Source organism: Macaca fascicularis, chromosome 16, assembly GCF_037993035.2.
Source record: "Macaca fascicularis isolate 582-1 chromosome 16, T2T-MFA8v1.1".
Taxonomy (NCBI): domain Eukaryota; kingdom Metazoa; phylum Chordata; class Mammalia; order Primates; family Cercopithecidae; genus Macaca; species Macaca fascicularis.
Genome location: NC_088390.1, coordinates 66836757 through 66857263, shown reverse-complemented (window position 1 = coordinate 66857263; position 20507 = coordinate 66836757). Strand labels below are relative to the sequence as shown.

Below are 20507 nucleotides of genomic sequence, written 5' to 3'. Positions count from 1 at the left end.
GCTAACGTTCCAAGCCACAAAGCCGAAATTAAGCTGTTCATCTGACCTTCAGAGAAATCAGAAGAGAAGGGAAATAGCCATATCCCCATGATAAAGGAAGTCCCTTTGCCTTAACCAATACAAGTAAAATAACTTTGAAACTTGTTGCTTCTGCTTTTTTTCAGCCCTTTTCTGTCTATAAAGACAATCTCCTCTGCTCAGCTCATCAGAATACTCATTCTATTTCATAGAATAAGGTGTTGCCCGGTGCTAGAATCGCAAATAGCCAGTTAAGATCTATAACTACATTTCTTGTAATTTTATCTTTTGACAGTATACATATCTTATTTCCTTTCCCAGACCAGAACCTCTCTGAGGGCAGCAGGAACCTGGTTTTCCCTGCTTCATACATGACACATAATAACCACTCATTCATTCAATGTAGGTTTACTGGATGGATAAATAGGAATGGGGAGTAGATAGGCGGGAGAGTGAGTAGACAAATGCGAAACAGGAAAAGCTTGCGCCAGGAAAAACAGTGAAGAGCGAAATCTCCAGACCCCCGATTACATGGTTTAAAGCGAAGCCAAGTAAGAACCTCCCGTCCTTTCTGCGGCAGGGAAGAGCAGATGTCCGTCGCTCGCCTTCAACTTTGCTCTAAGGACCTCTCGTGAGTATCCCGCCATTGTCCTTCCTAATGCCTGACTCAATCCTGAGGCTAGCCTTCAGCAAACATCTGCACCTCCTTGCCCTTCACGTAAAGCCGAGCCTGTGATTACACTTATCCTTCCGTCGCCGGCCTCATTTCTCTTTCCCCTTCTCTCATCTCGCAACCACCGCTAGTAAGGCGCGCGTGCGGGCAGCCTTGGCCGGTAGGGGAGGGAGGGCCCTGCGACCGGAAACCGGAAACCGGAAGGGGGGCTGTGAGGACGTGTTCAGAGGAAGCCAGAGCCGGAGCAGTGGCCGGCCCGGCCGGCGACATGGAGCCGCTGTACCAGCAAACGCACAAGTGAGGGCCGATTGGGGAGCGGGCAGGGGCTAGACGAGGATAGGCCAGATGAGGCTGGCTTCCGGGGCTGGGGCCTCGGACGTCCGCCAGGGTAGAGGCCGAGTTTTTCCGCCAGGGCACTGCTGGGGATGCCTCCGAAGTGCTTAATCCTTGGCGGGACGCCCAGGTCAGACACAGGCAGTGGGTTCAGTCTGGGGCCTGGAGACGTGGGGCCGATGACTCCTGGGGTCTGCAAGTCCGTGACTACCTGCTGGGTAGACTGGGTGAAGGGAAAGTGGCACCTGCAGGTTATAAAACTTTGTCCAGCACTTGTCAACTCGGTGCTCCTGGTTGGTAGAGCTCGAGAGGAGACACGGAGTAGGAGACACGGCCCCTGGCCGTAGGAGTGTACTGTTTAATTGGAGAGTCAAGGCATGTACGGGAAAATATTTTTATTCTTATTCGATTTATACTAAAGACCACGTTTTTATGGTACAAAGAAATTGCTGTCCACGTAGCATTCGCTGTTATTACTTGTTAATAGTATTTGGTTACAGGTTATCGCAGAGAAAGTCGAATTTTAATTTAGCTTCTCATGACTTAAGTTCCTTGATAGTGTCCTTTATTCGCATCGTCCCGCACTTTTGGAACTTGCTGAGATATGTAGTTGAATATGGTAATGGGGCCATACTTACCCTATTTTTGGGGGGAGGGGGCAGAATTTTATGATTTTTACCCTGTTTTGGGGGGACGGAATTTTATGATTTTTATTTTTTATTGTAAAATATACACAACATAAGATTTACTGTTTTAACAATTTTTAAGCGTACAATTCAGTGACATTGGGTAGGTACACAACTTACATCACTAAGATCCATTTCCAGAACTTTTTCATCATCCCAGTGTGCCTGTTAATCAGTAGCACCTCGTTTCTTCCTTCCAGAGCACCTAGTAACCTCTGTTTTACTTCTCTCTATGAATTTACCTATTCTAGATACTTATAAGTGGAGTCATACAGAATTTGTCCTTTTGTATCAGGCTTATTTCACTTAATGTTTTCAGGGTTCATCTATATTGTAACCTGTTACCAGAATTGCATTCCGTTTTATGGCTGAATAATGTTCCGTTGTATGTATCTACCACATTTTGTTACCCACTCATCTGTTGATGGACACTTGGATGTTTCCACCATTGGGCTGTTGAGAATAATACTGCTATGAACTCTGGTGTAAAAGTATCTGTTTTAGATCCTTTTCTCAATTTATTGAGGTATATACCTGTCCTATTGAGAACTGTCAAACTTATGCTGCAGTTTTATTGATTAAAACACTTAAACTCACACTCCCAAGGCCTGGAAATGAAATGCCCAGAAGCATTAGGAGTAAGAGGGTGAAGATCCTCTTTCTCTTTCATTTTCTAAGTTTACGGGTTTCTTTTATTTTGACGATGAAGTGTTTCATTTGTGTGGGCGAAAATACAGAACCTACTTTGTAATGACAGAATTTTCTTTTACACGGGGGAACCCTATTCTCACATAAACATTATAGGAAGGGACTTAAACTAGTCTGTGAGTAATTTAGAGAAAGAATGAAACGCAATTATGTTCATGTTACTAAGAAAGGGCAGATCTTTCACAATCCCGGGGCACAATGGGCATGGTGGTGCCTTAAGTTAATCTGTTATGTATAGTCTTATCTAGTTAATTTAGTTAAAAGATGTTGCCAAGAAGGCCATGAGCCATTTTATATTCAAGAATAATTTTGTTTAGAGAGTCTTAGACTACCTGTTTTCAGTGCAGCTAATCTCAGAGAAAACTGCATGGCTCAGAAGAGGAATTCTAAGTGGTACCCCAAACAAGGTGTGTGGAGTGTAGATGAACTCTGTAGGCCTCCAACAATGCACCCTTGAACTCTAGCAGCTTGCCAGTTTTTTCTGTTAAGGGCCAGATAGTAAATATTACAGGCTCTGGGGGCTATGCAGTCTCTATAGTGACTGCTCTGCTGTTATATTGGGAAAACAGCCATAGACAATATATAAACTGATTGATGTACCTGTGTTCCAGTACGATTTTATTTATCAAAACAAGCAGTGGGCCAGCTTTGCCCCACAACTATTAGGCCCTCTGTTACCCTGACACTCATTAATTCATTAAATATTTATTGAGCACCTACTATGTGCTATGCACCATTCTCAGTGCTGGCAGCACAGCCCTGCCCTTGAGGAGTTTACTTTCTTTTATGCTGCAGTATCTGTCTTTCCTTTCAAGTGGTGAACCAGGAGTGGGAGTTCTGGTTCTAGACCTCCTTGCTTTGTTTTTCCTCATCTGTAGAATGATATTGTAGTTTGGGCTGGTTAAACTGTAAGGCTCCTTTCAGTTCCATGATACAGAACTGGTGACTGAATGACTTTCACAGGAAACACGTGGAGTCCAGTGAGCACCAGCAATGAACTTTGGCAACTGCAGAAATTAGTGATTATAGCTGAGTTGACACAACAGTAGCTAAACGTATTAATTTTACTGGAACTTTGAACCCAGTTTGTGGTTACCTCTTACCATGTCCCTGAATACATTGAATACATTGGAATTGGATTGACATTTTAAAGTTACTTGAAAACTCCTGAATCTACTTGAACAGCGAATGAGTGAAAATAAAAGATGAAAAACAGAATAAACATATTACACTTAAATGTTTACTTTAGGTAAACTTTATAGTTTATAAAATAGCCAAGCTTCTGTTTTTGAGATCCCAGTGGTTGTAAAGGCGACCACATTTGTCCCGTATGTAGTCCAAGATCAGTCTCCTGTCCTGGATGTTATCATATGTCCAGGAAACAAGAAGCACTACATTTAACAAGCTCCCCAGGTGGTTTTGATGAACAGGTGGGCTTAAGAACTGTTACCTTATCTCAAGACCATTTTTTTTTTCCTGAGCAGCTCAGCTTAAGAACTATTACCTTATCTCAAGACCATGTTTTTCCTTGATAGATTTTGCCCTTTAATGAGCAAAATGTAAAGGCAAAGTGAGTGAAATGAAAATGACCAGATTGTTGCCATTACTTTTAAGTAAAGTTAACACCAAACTTACATGATGCTGTATAGATTACATAGCGTTTTCACGTTCACAGTGGTCAGAGGCAGCCTGGATGTAAAGTGGATGTTATGGGGTGGTGGGGGGTGGTGAGTAGTTTCATGAACTTTTAAAAAGCACTTCTATTAAAAAATTCTTCCTAGATCTTCTGTAAACCTTTTTAAAAGACAGCTACAGTGACCCTGGCTTATTTGCTACTATTTCTCTGCTTTGTTATATTATCGCCCAAGCCCACCATGGACCCCATGCTAGAGAGGGCATTCCTTATGGCCATGCTCCCAAGTCTTGCTTGTGTATCACCTGTTTCTTATTGACTTCCAGCGTGTTGTGTTGTCAGAATTCCCAGTTCAGTTTGAGACAGATTTTGCACTTGGCATATTAGTAGTTCCCACCTTGCCATTCATACTTGGCTTTGTTGTTTCACATTTATCTTTTCTTAGCATGAAATGTAGCGACTGGAATTGTATTATTAGCTACATCTTCTCTAATTGGTTCAAAGCAAATAGAGATTTGATGGGAAAAGTCAGTGGATTATGGGCCTGTACAAAAGTGGTTTGATGAACATCCCTGCCATTTACATCTCCTCAAGGTATCCCAGAAGCTCTCTAGGACACATTCCTCAAAGTGCTGGGTCATAGGATGGGCACATGCTGTATTCTACTAGTTATTGTCAGAAAGCATTTAAAGTGTTTTACCAATTTATAATCCTACCAGCTGGGTATGAGAGTTCTGATTTCCCTATTTCCTTATTAATGCATATGTTCCCAAACTTTAAAATATTTGTCAGTTTGACGGGCTAAAGAAATGTGATCTCAGTGCTTTTCATTTGTGTTTTCCTAGTTGAGTGTCATTTTGTGTATTGATTGACCATTTAGGTTTTCTTTCCTGTCATTTGCCCTTTCTTCTTTTTTTAAAAAAAAATGCCTTGTTGGACTTTTCCTATTGATTTGTAACAATTCTTTGTATATTTTCTGCACATCAATCCTTTGTTATCTGCTGCAGATACCCTCCAGTCTGTGCTGTTCATTTACTTGTTTATTTTGTGGCTTTGGTGTACAGAAGTTTTTTTATTTTAATGTTGTCAGATGTATCTGTCTTTTTCTTTGTGGTTTGTGGGTTTTGTGGGGGCAGGTAGTTTTTGGATTTTGTCTTATTTAAGAAATCCTTCTGTAACCCAAGGTCATTTATGCATGCCTGTATTTTCTTCAGAAAGTTTGAAAGCTCTGCTTTTTCCAGATAGGTTTTAAGTGAGCTTGAGTTTATTTTTATGTATTACCCGAGGTGTCCTTTTTCTGTACGGATAACAAACTGGAGCTGTTGGCATTTATTGTAGTCCCTTCTTTCAAAAGCTCCCAAATACGTGGGGCTGTGTCTGCGCTCTTTCTTTCCTCTTGGGCCAGCTGTAGGGTTTGCCTTTCCTTGTCCATCTGTGCCTGCACTGCCGCCATCTTGTTTCCATTGTTACAGTCATAATGGCTGGTTGGACAAGTCGTTCCTCCCCCTCCTTCTTCAGAGTGGTCTTGGCTATTCTTGGCCTCCCTACTTTTTATTATGTCACTGTTCGTGTTGATAATATTATGAACTTTCAGATTTTTCTATTAAATCAGCATTGAAAATTTACCTCACAGCCTGCGTCAGGACTTCCTTAGAGTCCTAATTCTCCTTTCCATCCCCGTTACCCTCCGGTCCCCTATACCCGTTCCCTTGTTTGCCCTGCTTCAGATGTCGGCTACCTCAGGCTGCATTCCTACATCCACCCCCATACCTCCACACCCCCGCATCATCCCGGAATATCCCGGACTTACTTTCCGGAAGCAACGGTCTGGTCTTGGACTCTAGCAGTGATTTCTAGTTGCTTCTCAGGGCCACAGGTCTTGCCTAGGAGCACCCTGGGGAGTCATTTCACAGCTCGCCCGGCTTCTTTTGGTGCCCGAGGGCATGTCTGGAGGCCACAGGGAAGCCCTGGTAAAGACTGGGCACCAGCTGAAGCCGAAGTTGGGTGCCTGGCTGGCACTGGTAAATTCGGAGTCCTGGTTTGCAGTGCTCATGATGGAGACTGGTTGCTGACCTTTCCTCCAGCGTTGGGGATGATGTGAGAGTCCAGCAGGCTCCCTACATGTGGGCCCTAACTTGGGGAACCTCCACTGTGAGCACCAGGAAGTGGACGGTGGGGCCAGCATAAGCAGTATCCCAAGGACTGATCATGGAGGACCACTAGGAAGGGGGTCCTGAGGATGTCCTTGGCCAGGCCCTGGAAAGCCTCCAGAGAGTGTTACCCAGATCCAGGGTACAGTGTTGCATTTCCAAATGAGATGGCAGTTCCTTCTTTCCTTGATATTGTCAGGGAAAGATGTTTACCAAACAGGAGGTCCCTATCTTTCAGGGTCTTCCTTTGACTGGTTTCCTCCAGTGAGTCACTTCACCATCCTCTTCCTCTGACCTGATTCTCTTTCAAGCAGCCCTCTCTGCTTGTAATCCACATGTCTCGTATGAATTTTTGCATATCAGTTTTCTCTATCTTCCTTCACCAAATGATGTCTCCCTTCTTCACAGTGATGCTCAGAACTCTCTCTGTCCACAAAACTTACCTGGTTTGTTTTTCTCAGCCCCGCCCCTCTGTCTGCTTGCCTGTGACACCACCGTGCAGAGCTGCCCCTCTTTCTGTTTGTTTATACTTATGTGTATTGCTTTTCTCGTGAATCTTCCCAGGGCTTGTTCGTGTCTGTCCAGCCTGTCATTCCTAATTAGGTTGTTTCTCAAGGACAAGGATTATATCTCCCTTGCTCTTTGACTCTTCCTAGTACAGGCCAGTGCTTAGCACATTAGGTCATAGAACAGAAAGTAGGATTGGCTGGGTCCGGTTCGAGGCTTATCACTGGCTGTGTGACCTTGAACAAGTTACATAAGCTTCCTGGGCTTCAGTTTTATTTATAAAATGAGGATGATAATAGTACTTTCCTCATAGGGTTATTGACTTGGCAGAGTCTTTTGGATATGGTAAGCACCCATAATCTGCCTATCAGTGTTATTATTAGTAGTTAAGATATTAGAAACCATGCCAAAACGTGGGACCTAAAGTGCCACATACAAATTTTACAGTTCAGTGATGCTGTCAATTTAAATCAGTTACATGTTGGCATCAGAAACATTGTCTTTTCTGACTGAAGCGCTGTTGATTACTCCTGTCTCACTCATTTCCTCCCTCTTCCTTTGATAGGCAGGTCCACGAGATCCAGTCTCGCATGGGACGCCTGGAGACGGCAGACAAGCAGTCTGTGCAGAGTGAGTAATTAACTGTGGAGACCAGAGTCCTTTCTCTGATGACAGGGTGCTAATGGGCTGGGTTTCCTGACTGCACTCTGCCTCGGGGGCTTAATGATTCAGCGTGGAATGAGTTTTGTTGTTAGGGTGGACAGAAAAACCCTATGGCAAAATCACTGATTTCCCTGAGTGTGCCCTTTGGAATCCCACAAGTCTTATCCCCCATTACCCCTCCACTCAACCTGACATGGCCCTATGGGAATGGAAGCGCTTGCCTCCATCTGTCTTAATCTAATTACCTAGTCCTTAGAGGAATGTACTCCATAAAAATTCAGAGATGTTTAACTGGAATTGGCCATTTCTTCTGAGCTGAGAACTGTGGCTTTTAAGGAGGATTATTCAGAAACGAACAGCAATATTAATTAGTTTAGTTCCCACAGCATGGTTTCTTTTGAGAAGCATGCTGGATTTTTGTTTTTTTTGGTTTTTTTTTTTTTTTCTATTCTAAGGAAAGATCTTTTTTCTGAGTCAGTCATATGGACACCACCTGCGGGGACTGCCTACCCACCCCACTGCTGGGCTCCCTCCGGACCCATTCCTCCTGTTCTCTCACGTCTCCTTTCACAGCTTCAAAAGCAGCTCTGTTCTTGGTTCTGTGCCCCACCTTGTTCTAATCTCAACTGTCTTTGTTTACTGTGGGCGCAAAGGCCTAGGAAGGGGCAGTGTCACTGCTGTCACTTCTTTATGGGCAAGAAGCAGTCTGGATGCTTTCTTTTGTGCACAGTTTAGCTTTTTTGTTCATTGGACTTTGTTTGCCTTCTCAGCAATCTCGTTACATGATTAGAAATGGAAAGAGGTCATTTTGACTGTCTTATCGAAAGAGATAAGGAAAATGACCGTATTTATCATATCTCTTTACCTCTGTGGATTCTTTCCTGGGCCTTTCCTATTGATATTTGGTCTATTTTGGGGACGTCAACATTGCTCAGCCCACCCATTCTTACAGAAAGCCTTAAGGGAGCTCTCCTCTGTATGTTTCACATACTAATCTTCCCCTTCCTTTATGCTTTTTTTTTTTTAATTAAAAAAAAAAAAAAAACTCATTACTATAGGGAATTCAACTGGCAGTCTTTTTACTAGGTATTTATAATCCACGTCTGAGAAATCCAAAGGAAAAGAGACCTATATCAGAAAATTTAGCTTAAAGTATTTATTTGTACAACCTTTGCATGTTTATTTTCTAAAGGTAGGAAATTTATTTCTACAGATTTACCTTCAGCTTTTTAAAAAAATTGGCATTGTTGTGTCATTAACAACTATATACATGTACTTTTTTCAAAACAACATTTACGGCATAATTTGAATTTTTTCTGTTATTCATTAGTGTATACATTTTTCTCCTTTTGAAATATGTAGTTCTAGTTTATTGGATATTGAAAAAAAAATCTGTAATTTATTCTAATTTAAGTTCACTATCTCTTTTCCAGCAATTATTCTTTTTTCTTTTTTGTACAGTAGTAGAAAACGAAATCCAAGCAAGCATAGACCAGATATTCAGCCGTCTAGAACGTCTGGAGATTTTGTCCAGCAAGGAGCCCCCTAACAAAAGGCAAAATGCCAAACTGTAAGTGCTGACCTCTGACATGGCACTGCTACTCCAGGCCTGGCAAGATAGGCTTTTCTCCTGGGGGGGGGGAGGCGATAGAATATTCTGAAAACCCACGTACATGTTGAAAAACTACGACTATGTAAAGAAAAAGTCCCCCCAAAGGGCACAGTTGTATCTGAGTAATGCTCCTCAAAATAAATAGCCTGTGAGGTTTGTGACTCAGAAACCTTGTGACCCCTTTGGTGTCATTTTGAAATTCTGCCTCCAGTTCTGTTTTTCTGACTAGACCCATAGCCACCTGAAGCCTAATGTTGCCATGGAGTTTTGTTCTGCTCTTTGGTTCCTGCTGGGTTCTTCTTGGGTTGAAATGAAAAATCACTTGAATCAGTCCACCCATAATGAAATGCTGATCTAATGTTTGATACTCCACCATGAAATTAAAATGAAACCACCTTCGCCACTCCACCCCCAGTGCCTGTTTCCAAAAGTTTTATGATACTTTGTGGATGCTTTACCTCAAAGATGCCCTTGGGCTTCTTCCAGGAGAGCGATATAATCCATAGAAGGTCAAGAAGAGGTCAGCGAGCCTGCTTCCTGTCCCCTGTTCCCTGTCATGCATCCAGAATCAGAGAGCAACAGATTCTGAAGTAAAGCTGCCAGAAGCTTGTGTGCTACCATCTCGCTTTAACCACACGTTACTTCTTTACTTTCAACATCATTGATCAAAATCAGATCTTGTGGTGGTGGGGTATAGCGTGGGGTGGTGTAGGGAGAAGTAAGGAAATGCTGTCTTTCCTGAATACAAAGCCTGGCCCCCTGAGACTCTGCTGCCCTGAGTTCCTGGAATTTAATCTCTCTCTCCATCAATTCCAGTCGGGTCGACCAGTTAAAGTATGATGTCCAGCACCTGCAGACTGCGCTCAGAAACTTCCAGCATCGGCGCCATGCAAGGGAGCAGCAGGAGAGACAGCGAGAAGAGCTTCTGTCTCGAACCTTCACCACTAACGTAAGCCAGGCCTGCGGTGAGGGTCGGCCTGCATTTGGCAGATTGTGGGGGCTGGAGTTCAGATCTCTGAGCGCCATCTGTTTTGGGGGTATCTGAAGAAGACTGGTGATGAGGAAACCAACTGGAAATGACGGGAACTTTGTGCATTGCCACAGAGACTAGACCTCGACAGAGAATCCCTTTTTCTAAGACAAAAACCTGAAGAGGAAGCAGTTAAATTGAAGGGGAATAGGCAGAGGTGAAAATTACCTGGTTGGACTGGTCTGAGACAGAAAGGTGGAAGTTCACATAGTGGAAACGTTTTTCTGATCAGATAGAGACAGATGATTAGAACTTAGGCCATTTGTAGAGAAGGCGGTATTTCAGAGCTGCCTGCGGGCAGTGGCCGTTGTGCCGGGTATGTGTGTGGTTCCAGTGTCAGGTGCATTAAAATGTTTTTGCCCCTAGTCTGAGCAGCAATTTGGAGGAATTTGTTAACGGATGTGTAGGGTTAGACGGACTGCTTGCCTGAGTCTGTCTGAAAATGTGTTGGTGTGCACGTTGGATTTCTCAGAACCCATTGTCCCTGCCCTTTAGTCTTAACCAGATCATTTCCTGCACGTGGCTGTAGAACAGACTGGCCTTTTCTGTGTCCTGCATAATATATTCCACTAAGTGAAGTGTGCTTTGGCTTTTTGTATGTTGTTTTTTACAGAGGATTATTTTCTAAAGAGATGTTAGCTTTCTAAGCCTGTTGTTAAAATTCACATCATTTCCCGCTTTGTAGATGTTTAACCCTCAATGCTGCATCCTTGCTTTGCAGTAAATTTCCCCAAGTGTTTCAGGCTCTGCCAACGTTGTTTTGCTTCCCCAGACTAAGCAGTCAAGTCGCAGTGTTTAACAGTTCAAAAATTTAATGAACTATAAGACACACTAAAAGATGGTTGGATTTTAGATCGTTAATAATGTAGTATTCAGGCCTTTTTTAGACCAGGGATGATCGCTTAGGATTATTTTGTTTTCTGCTAGCCTGGTGTGATGCTGTGCATACAGTCAGTTCTTAATAAACATTGGCTTGCCAGATGAAACTTCTTCCTGGTCATTCTACCATCTGGAGCTATAATACATTTTTCTGAGAGGTAATGGCCCATCAGCCATGCTGTTTTAGATGGGAGGGTAAGAAAGATTTGTATGTAAATGGCATTTCGTAAGTGTTTGTCAAATTACTGAAGAGAAGTCTCTAACTGAGTCTTTCAAACACCAGCGTCTTTTGACGCGCTGGGCATTAGCTGCATGCAGAACACTGATTAATTCAGGCACTAGGAGTAAAGCACATGATGAAATTAAAAGACCTGACACCTACGTGTGAGGAGCTCCTCTGTTAGCAGGGGCAGTTGAAAATGCACATGTACAAAATGATTCCAAATCTGAGCAGCAAAGAAACAGTGGCGTAACCTTTTTTTTTTTTCTGACAGTTGAAACTGGGATTTAGGTGGTAAAAACAGCACTAGTAGGACGGGGCACAATGGCACACACCTGTGATCCCAGCACTTTGGGAGACCAAGGCAGCAGATTGTTCAGGAGTTCACCATCCTGGGTGACATGGTGAGACCTTGTCTCTACAGAAAGTATAAAAATTAGCCGGGCATGGTGGCATGAGCCTGTGGTACCAGCTACTCGGGAGGCTGAAGTGAGAGGATCACTTAAGCCTGGTAGGTCAAGGCTGCGCTCTATCCTGGGTGACAGAGTGAGACCCTGTCTCAAAAAAAACGTGAAACAAACCCCAGCACTACTTGGCAGGAGAGTTTGTGATTGGCAGAAAAGAGAAGGGAACACTGTCACAACTGGTAAGGACTTGGCTCCTGTCTGTAGTCCACTTTCAGTGCAGAAGTAGAGCCACCAGGATGGGTGTTCGTGTTTCTCTCTACAGTATGGGTAACAGGGCAGGCCGTGCGCTCAGTACCCAGATTCCCACCTCCGCTGGACTTCTTACCAGCTCTGTGATCTTGGACAAGTTATTCTACCTTTCTGGGCAGTTTTTCATCTATAAAATGGGGAGGCCTATGGACAGATTGCTTGAGCGCAGGAGTTCGAGACCAGCCTGAGCAACATGGTGAAACCCTGTCTCTACCAAAAATAAAAAAAAGAAAGAAAGAAAAATACTGGGCATGGTAGCATGCACCTGTGGTCCCACTGCTCAGAAGGCTGAGATGGGAGAATCACTGAGTCCAGGAGGCTAAGGTTGCAGTGAGCTGAGATCGTGCCACTGCACTCCACCCTGCGTGACAGAGGGAGACCCTGTCTCAAAAAAAAAAAAAAAAATATATATATATATATATATATATATATATATAGAAAATGCAGAAGCACAGCCTCCTCTATCCTTAGTTAACCCTCAGTCTACTTGGAGAGGTAAACTATGGATAAAATAGCTAAAGGACACGAGCAAACATTTAACATTGCATTAAGGGGAAGCCAAGGAAAGGAACATTTGGGACAAGCTAGGTTAGTGAGTAGTCAGAGAAAGCCTTTAGGAGACACCCAATGAGGTCTTGAAGGAATGGCGGAGACAGTGATACAGAGACAAGTATCGTTGGAATTAATGTTATTTGTGGAGTGGAACTCATTTGGAGAGTGACAGATCTGAGGAAGTTCCTCTTCTGTGTGGACAGAGGCCACCCCAGGCCTTTGCTTGGCTTTTTCTTATCTGTTAGGGTCCGCTGATTCTTGCACCGCCGCTCTGGCTGTTCTGGCTTGGCCTTGACCAAAAGACAGAGCAGTCAGACCCCAGGAGCTGACTGACAAGCAAAGTTAATCAAGTGCCTGTGTTTCTTTCACAGGACTCTGACACCACCATACCAATGGACGAATCACTGCAGTTTAACTCCTCCCTCCAGAAAGTTCACCACGGCATGGATGACCTCATTTTAGATGGGCACAATATTTTAGATGGACTGAGGACCCAGAGACTGACCTTGAAGGTGGGGTCCCTGCTGGGGGACAGGGAGAAGGCCTCTTGTTTTAGCCTCATCCAATAGTTTAGTAACTGTGTTTATATTTTGATTACGTGTCCTCAAAATTGTGATATTTTGATGACAAGACAGAGCACTTGCGTTTGGGATCCTTTCTGTTGGAGTTGAGTTACTGCGAGCCTGAAAGTACCCAGTTCCTTTGCCAGTGCTTGAAACAAACCATGAAGTGGCCTCTCTTATTATCCAGGTCTTTTCCCATTTACTGAACTTATCATGAAAGTGAGTGCTACTACGAGGGGTCCAATCACAGGCTGAGAAATTGTGTTACAGAATCTCCTCTTGGAAGAATGAAGACGTGGCTGTCCTTTGGTACCTCACTTTAAGGTGGCTTTCCCTTAGGACCCCTACTGTGGACTGCCTTATAACTAAAACCTTTTGTATTTCAGTAACTGAATCCCCACCGTGCAGTGTTAGGGCTGCCTGGTTGTTTGCAGTAGATTAGAGCTTTAGAAGCTTCTAGAGCTTCTAAAACCCATGCTGGTGATCCCAGCGACTCTTCACTCCCTAGCCTCAGGTATTCCTAGAAGCCCTGACCAGTTGGCACTGCTGAGACTCCAGCCCCTGGGAGACTCTGATGTCAGTCATGATGTTTCAGCCTCTGCCCTTTTCCTGTATCAACCCTGATGGATAATAGGGCGTGGGTTCTGTGTGTTATCAGGGTGTGGTCCCCTGTGAATGAAGCACTCCCAGCCACTGAGCTGTGAGAAACAGTCACTCGGAAGTGTGAGCTTTATCTTAGTTTTTGTTGGACCATGTTGAGCCTGTCAGCTCCACAGGACTTCAGTGCGTTTCTGAACAGTCCCTGCCATCTCTACAGGGGAGAGGGTCAGGCAAGCTGCAAGTGACACTCGCCTCCTGCTGACAGTTGCAGTGTCTCAGATGGCCTGGAAGGGTGGTCTCCAACAGCCTGCTGGGCGCTCCCCTTTCATGAGAGCCACCTGTGGTGAACTGAACTGATACGTGTTGATTAGTCTGCCCTTTCTTTAGAAAACTGCTACTCTCCTTTTCATATCTCACAAAAACAGTAGAGGCCTTTTAGGACCAAACTCCATGTCACATGATGAAGAGCCAGTGGGGGTTAGAGCTTCCTGTTAAGGCACATGCAGCTTCCCACTGAAGTCTGGCAGCACTGGGGCGTCTGCACACCTCCTGCCACCCACACTGATTCCAGAGGGGAAGCCTGTGAGGTGGCTGGGGGTTGAGACTTGAGGTTTCTAATCACTTTCCTCTGCACACCTGTGGCTACCTGGTGTTTGTCTCTTGATTCCCTTCATCCACTTCCCACCCTATCTCTGTCAGGGATTTTCCACCTACGCCATTCGAAAGGAACATAGGAGAGGGCATGAAGGGGCTAGGCCGAAGCACTCTGAAGACTGGGGCCAATTTGTGGCTGAAAATGAACACATGTTTTGAAATTTATGGTCCTTTTCAAGTGATTTAGAAGGTTGATCCTTAGTCTCATACGGTGATGAAATAATCTGTGTGTTCAGAGCTAAGCAGGACTTGAAGAGTCTGATTGTATTCTCTCTTGGGAAAAAAATACATTTCTCTGATCTCTGAAGGCAGTGAAGTTTGACTTGTAATTTCTCGGGCTAAGGCTTGTTAATTGCTGTCTGGGCAGAATGTAGATTTTGGATTCCTGTCCATGATGCCTAATGTTGATCTCACTTTCCTTGCTTCTCTCAGTTGCTCATTAATGTATATTTATTAAAAAAAAAAAAAAAGATATGGGGCATGAGGTTAGATGCCATTCATACAAGTTGCAGTGGGTGATGTGTGCTGAGTGACTTGGGGTCTGCCTCAGCATTCACTTATACTTGTTACTTACTAAGAAATTGAATGTGCTTTAGGCTGAAAATTAGAAAGCAGTAGGGAAGGACAGGCTGGATGGTTTGTGTTTTGGTTTAGGAATAAAATGCCCTTTTGTTTCGGTGGTGGGTGATGCCATTTACAGAAGGGTTTTAGGTCATTGTGTTGGTGTCTTTCTGTCTTTCCCACTTCAGACCCTCTTGTAAATATGGACTTGACCCACCCATTGTACTCAGAAGAAACCTCAAAGATTCTGCTCTACAAAGTAAATGGGTTGGTATCAAGGATTATTGGAACTAGAGAGCCGAGGACAAGTTTTTTGATGTTGCCTTCTTTTTTTAGTATAAAATATTCTAATTTTAAGTATTTTTGTTGAGATGTAATTTACAGACAGTAAGGTGTACAGATCATATTTTTACAGTTCAGTGAATTTGGGCAAATGTATCAACCTTTGTAACTCACACTCCCATCAAGGCCTGGACCATTTTCATTACCTCTGAAAGATCCCTCAGACCCCTTCCCAGTCAGTTGACCCCTCTGCCCCAGGCAACCACTGTTGTGATTTATTTCACCATAGATGAGGTTTGGTTGTTATTGAGCTTCATATAAAGGTATTCAAACTACTATTTTCTGTGTGACTTCTTCTTCCCAGTTATGTTTCAAGGTTCATTCACGTTGTTACCTATTTAATTCCATGTTGGTAGTCAGGTACTTTTTATTGCAAAGCAGTATTCCATTGGTGCAGGTATACCATAATTTGTTCATTCATCTTGTAATTAATGATACCATTGTTTTCAGTATGTATTTATGTATTTTTTTGAGACAGGGCCTCGCTCTGCCACCCAGGCTGGAGTGCAGTGGTGTGATCTTGGCTTACTGCAGCCTCGAACTCCTGGGCTCAAGTGATTCTGTCACCTTAGCCTCCCAAGTAGCTAGAGCCACAGGTGCATACCATCTTACCTGGATAACTTAGAAAGCGTCTTCACTACATGCCCAGGCTGATCTTGAACTCCTGGCCTCAAGTAATCCTCCTACCCACCCCTCCCAAAGTGCTGGGGTTACAGGGAGGAGTCACTGTGTCTGGCCTGTTTGCAGTTTTTAGATATTTTCCTATTTTTTTTCTAGAAGCTTTAATTGTGGCTTTAGCTTTTATGTTTAATTCTATGACCCATCTCAAATTAATTTTTATATATAATGTGAATTGAGGTTCAGTTTTTACATACATATCTATAAGAGAGATACATATATATAAAATACATATGTATGATATTATATAGCCAGTCATTCCAGCACCATTTGTGGAAAAGCCTTTTCTTTCCACTTTGCTTTGCTCTGGTACCTTGATCAGAAATCAGTCGACCACATGAGAGTGGCTCTATTTCTGGCGGATACTGCTTTCTGTGTATTCTGGCCGTGACCAAGAGAATGTCTGTTGGCAGAGCTCCGTCTCCTGATGCCATTCCCCCGCCTTGGTAAAGCGACTTGATGTTTTTTTTTTTTTTTCTCTTTTCTTCTGCTCCAGGGGACTCAGAAGAAGATCCTTGACATTGCCAACATGCTGGGCTTGTCCAACACAGTGATGCGGCTCATCGAGAAGCGGGCTTTCCAGGACAAGTACTTTATGATTGGCGGGATGCTGTTGACCTGTGTGGTCATGTTCCTCGTGGTGCAGTACCTGACATGAGCCAGCCACACTGAGTGGCTGAACAGCATTCCCACAGCCTGCAAGTGTGTGTGCGTGAAAGAGAGAGGGGGGCCCAGAGGCCACCTTTTGAAATGTGTGCCTGTCTGAACTGTGAAGACACTTGGGAGTGATTGTGATCTAATTTCCAACCTGCTCTGTTTTCTGTGACATCTTGGAGGGGGAGCTAGTGCCACCACCGTACGCGGTGCTTAGGAAATGAAAGAAGTCCCAGGTCTGTCTCTCTCACTCTCGCTGTCACTGGGGGAGGGAAAGAATGGCTTTGGTGGCTTTGTTCACACAACTGATGCGTGCCCTGGGAAGGTGTCCACAGTGAGCCCTGCGTGCAGGACTGTCCACACGGTTCACACCTTGTCACCATCTGGCCTTTCTGGCTCCTGGTAGGCTGGAGCAAAAGTGAAAAGGAGAGGAAAGAAGCCTCCTTTTCTTACAGCCATTATATTAAATAGTAGGTCGATTCACATGCTCCTAGCCACCTCCCCTGTACTCCAGTGACATGTAGATGACTAACTGTCAATACTTGACACCCTTCCCTGGAAGCAGCTACCTAGGGGAAACAAGATGCTATTGCCGATAACAAGATTTTCCACACTGCAGTTGGGTGTTTCTCCTTTCTGAAGTGAGGCCAGTGTTATTCCCTGGCAGTGTTCAGTCTTGACCCTAGTCACTGATTTTTTTCTAGTTGTTAATAGAGTGGTTGGCTTTTAAGGTTCAGAGACTGGGGCTTGGCACCTGTGCGCACCTTTGCCCCTTAGAAAGTAGCTGTAGGCAAAGATTTGTGATTTTCCAGTTACAGTCTCAGCTCTAGTTTTAGTATCTCTAATTCTTTGGTTCCCTTCTCTTCTCGGAAATATATTAGCACCTGCCAGCCAGGCCCCCATTTTACCCAGCCAGTGTGGGCAGATGCCACCGTGGAGACACCTGTAGTGTTTATATCCTTGGAACACTCTGTTTTCGGGGAGTATGATCTTTTTCCTTCTCTGACCCGCCCTGGATTCAGGCCGTACTAATGCCAGCTGTCTTGTGGAATTTAGTATAAAGCCAGTCTGTCTTGAAGTCCATCTAACGTGATTAATCACTGAAAGTCCCAGAACGACCTAGTTAGTGTATTTTCTCATTTACCACAGGCCTTGCCAACCCTACCAGCCCTGGGCACAGTAGCTTCATGGCAAGACATAAAATGACACTCAAAATCCTTCAGAACTGGAAACCTGCTCAGTGTTAACCCCACCTTTGGTTGTCCTGCCCCACCTGCTGTGTTAGCTTCTTGTTGCTTGAACTGTCTTCTGTCTTATTTCCCTTGTCTTCTGTGTTCCTCTTCACCTCCCTTGCTCCCCTTCCTCCCGCTCTGTAGTCATGTTGGTCTTTTCAGGCACGTCTGTGGCATAGCTCCCCTTTGGTAAGTTTTCTTAATTGTCACAGAGTAACTGAGGTTCCTGGATGGTGATTTCACACTTTTGGTCGGATGAAATCTCCATTGTTCCTACCCCTCTGGGCCAGACGGCCGTAGGTTTCCAAGGAAGGAGGGATCTTTGACTCCTAAAATGGGTTGGGGCCCTGCCAGAGTTAAAGCAGTGACTGGAGGAGGGTGGACTGAGGCGTTGTGGCATCTTTAGACCTATATCTGTCCAACCCTGGGGATTCACGTTGACATTTCCATTACACCCAGCACCGCTACGGTGCCAGGGACCTAGCACGGGCCTCTTGGTAATCCATAAAATGGATTCTGAGACTACGACAGCATGGCTGTCCTGTCCCCCAGGCACCCAAGGATCCTGCCAGACAGCACACTTTGAAGGAAGGTCTGCAGGGAGCAGCTGAGCCATTTGTTCGTGAACTCTGGGAGGCAGGAGTCCCCGCACCCATCATGCGTGGACCGATAGGACGTCTTTTCATGGTGTGCACCAGTGCTTTCCACATTTGACCAGTTGGCTTTGATGAACTCTCATGCTGCACCTTCAGAGCCAGTTCTCTAGTTTGGGAGAAAAATTGCAGAGGTACATATTGGGTCTTTACCACCTGGAGCTGGTGGACAGCAGCCAGTGTGTCTGGACATCCAGGAGCGTTGAGACTACATGTCACATAACCACTTTTCACACATCTGCTTTTGGTGCCTGGTGAAAAATAGACCTTGGCCTCACAATGTGACTGTCTCCGCCACCTCAGAGTGTAGGGATGGGTCCAGGCCAGTGAAGGAGCACCCTCTAGTGGAGGCGGGGGTGAATTCTTATGTCGAGCTGATGCAAGAATCTCTAGTAGCCAGCCTGTGTGACCTTGTACATGAGTTTGGTGTGCCTATTGTGATTTAAAACAGGTGGGTTATCAAGAGGAACTTGGGATCTCTTTATTACGTGGACATTTACTTCAGGGGGGACCGTTGTAAGAAAAGCCAAACTCCAAGATCAAGTGAGGTGAGTCTTAAATTTTTTAGAAGATTTCACTGAGGAGTTCTGTCCACCCTTTGCCCTAATGAATTTGAATGGGTTTAATTTGCGAATTTGGATTTAGACCCATTGTTTTTGAAGCACATCAGCTGAATAAAGTTGAGGTTTATTTTACTTAGAAAATCACATTTTGTAATGGAATTTGATACTCATTTTTATAACTAATGGCCCCCTTTTTTATGTTTCTAGACCAGAGATTCTCAAACACTACTCCATGGCCAGGGGCTGGGCTGGCTGCTTCAGAAGCAGTGGGGAAACTTTTTAAAATTACATATTCCTGGGGCCTACCCCAGATCTGAATTAGAACCTTTTTTAAGTCTCTAAGGTGATTTTACTTATTATTATTATTTTTTGAGACAGAGTCTCGCTTGTTGCCCAGGCTGGAGTGCAGTGGCACAATCTTGGCTCAGTGCAACCTCTGCCTCCCGGGTTCAAGTGATCCTCGTGCCTCAGCCTCCTGAGTAGCTAGAACTGCAAGCGTGCGCCACCATACCTGGCTAATTTGTGTGTGTGTGTGTGTGTGTGTGTGTGTATTTTTAGTAGAGACGGGGTTTTACTGTGTTTACCAGATTGGTCTTAAACTCCTGGCCTCGAGTGATCTGCCCGCTTCGACCTCTCAGAGTTCTGAGGTTACAGGTATTAGCCACCGTACCCGGCCTCTAAGGTGATTCTGATGTGTGTCTTTTGGAACCACTGTCTCCTAGACGGAAAGCTTCTGTCTTAAAGATGATCACATTTGAAAAAACACGCTGAACTGGCTCAGCGTACACTGTGTAAAGAGCAAAACTTGTCAAGTCCAAAATAAATTCTTATTGTTTATATCCTACCTTAATCCAAAAAGATTTGAGGAGACTTTGAGGAAATAACTGGAACAATGAGATACAAAGAAGTGAGGCACAAGAACAAATCAAGTCGGTGTAGAATGTCAACACCAGGAAAAGGAACTCAGACATTCTAATGCCCTAAGAAATGTTCTGGGGAACCCCTAATTTGACTACTGTCTCAGCGTGGGGGCGGGGGTGACATTTGCTGAAGGGAAAGCCCAGGCGCTTCATAAACGGCTTGCCTGTAGGCCTTACCGGAAGTCAGACGGGGTTTTTCCTGGCTCCATCCCTGCCAATCTGAAACCCTCTCACTCCAGATGTGCTCCATCATTTATCCTCATTGTGCAGACAAGGGCTGAGCTGTGGTTACTCTCTGAAGGCCTCACAGGGAGTCCGGGAGGAGCTGGTCCCTCATCTAGCTTGGAACCGCAGGCCCACTTAACCTCCCACACTTCCCGTGGGGTGCTCTGCTGGGGTCTGAGAGCTGTGCAGGGGACCGAGATGGTGCAGCCTGCTGGCAGGAAGTACAGAGCTATAAGGTGTTTGGTGCAGACCTTTCAGATGGTATAGGGCAAGTTCCCTGTTGGGAAATAATTTCCTAACTGGAAGGGGAGGGAATCTGAAGTGAAAGTTGTCCTCAGGCCTTGCCCCTAGGGGGCGGCATAGCCCCTTCCTTCCTTCCTTCCTTCCTTCCTCCCTCCCTCCCTCCCTCCCTCCCTCCCTCCCTCCCTTCCTCCCTTCCTTCCTTCCCTCCCTCCCTCCCTCCCTCCCTCCTTCCTTCTCTC

At 44.6% G+C, this 20507-nt stretch overlaps 1 protein-coding gene across 20 annotated transcripts; it reads left to right on the top strand.

The window, feature by feature from the left end:
- The first annotated feature begins 904 nt into the window (after window positions 1–904).
- On the top strand, window positions 905–19724 carry GOSR2 (golgi SNAP receptor complex member 2). Of its 20 annotated transcripts, none has more exons than XM_065531742.2 (6): window positions 905–988; window positions 7278–7338; window positions 8836–8941; window positions 9800–9932; window positions 12752–12892; window positions 16275–19724. In XM_065531742.2, the coding sequence occupies exons 2-6, from the start codon at window positions 7299–7301 to the stop codon at window positions 16434–16436; spliced, it is 582 nt and encodes a 193-aa protein (XP_065387814.1). In that variant the 5' UTR covers window positions 905–988; window positions 7278–7298; the 3' UTR covers window positions 16437–19724. The 20 variants fall into 20 exon arrangements, with proteins under 20 accessions (XP_065387814.1, XP_065387812.1, XP_065387805.1 ...); XM_065531740.2 differs by having other exon boundaries at window positions 8833–8941; XM_065531733.2 differs by having other exon boundaries at window positions 8805–8941.
- Window positions 19725–20507: the final 783 nt, after the last annotated feature.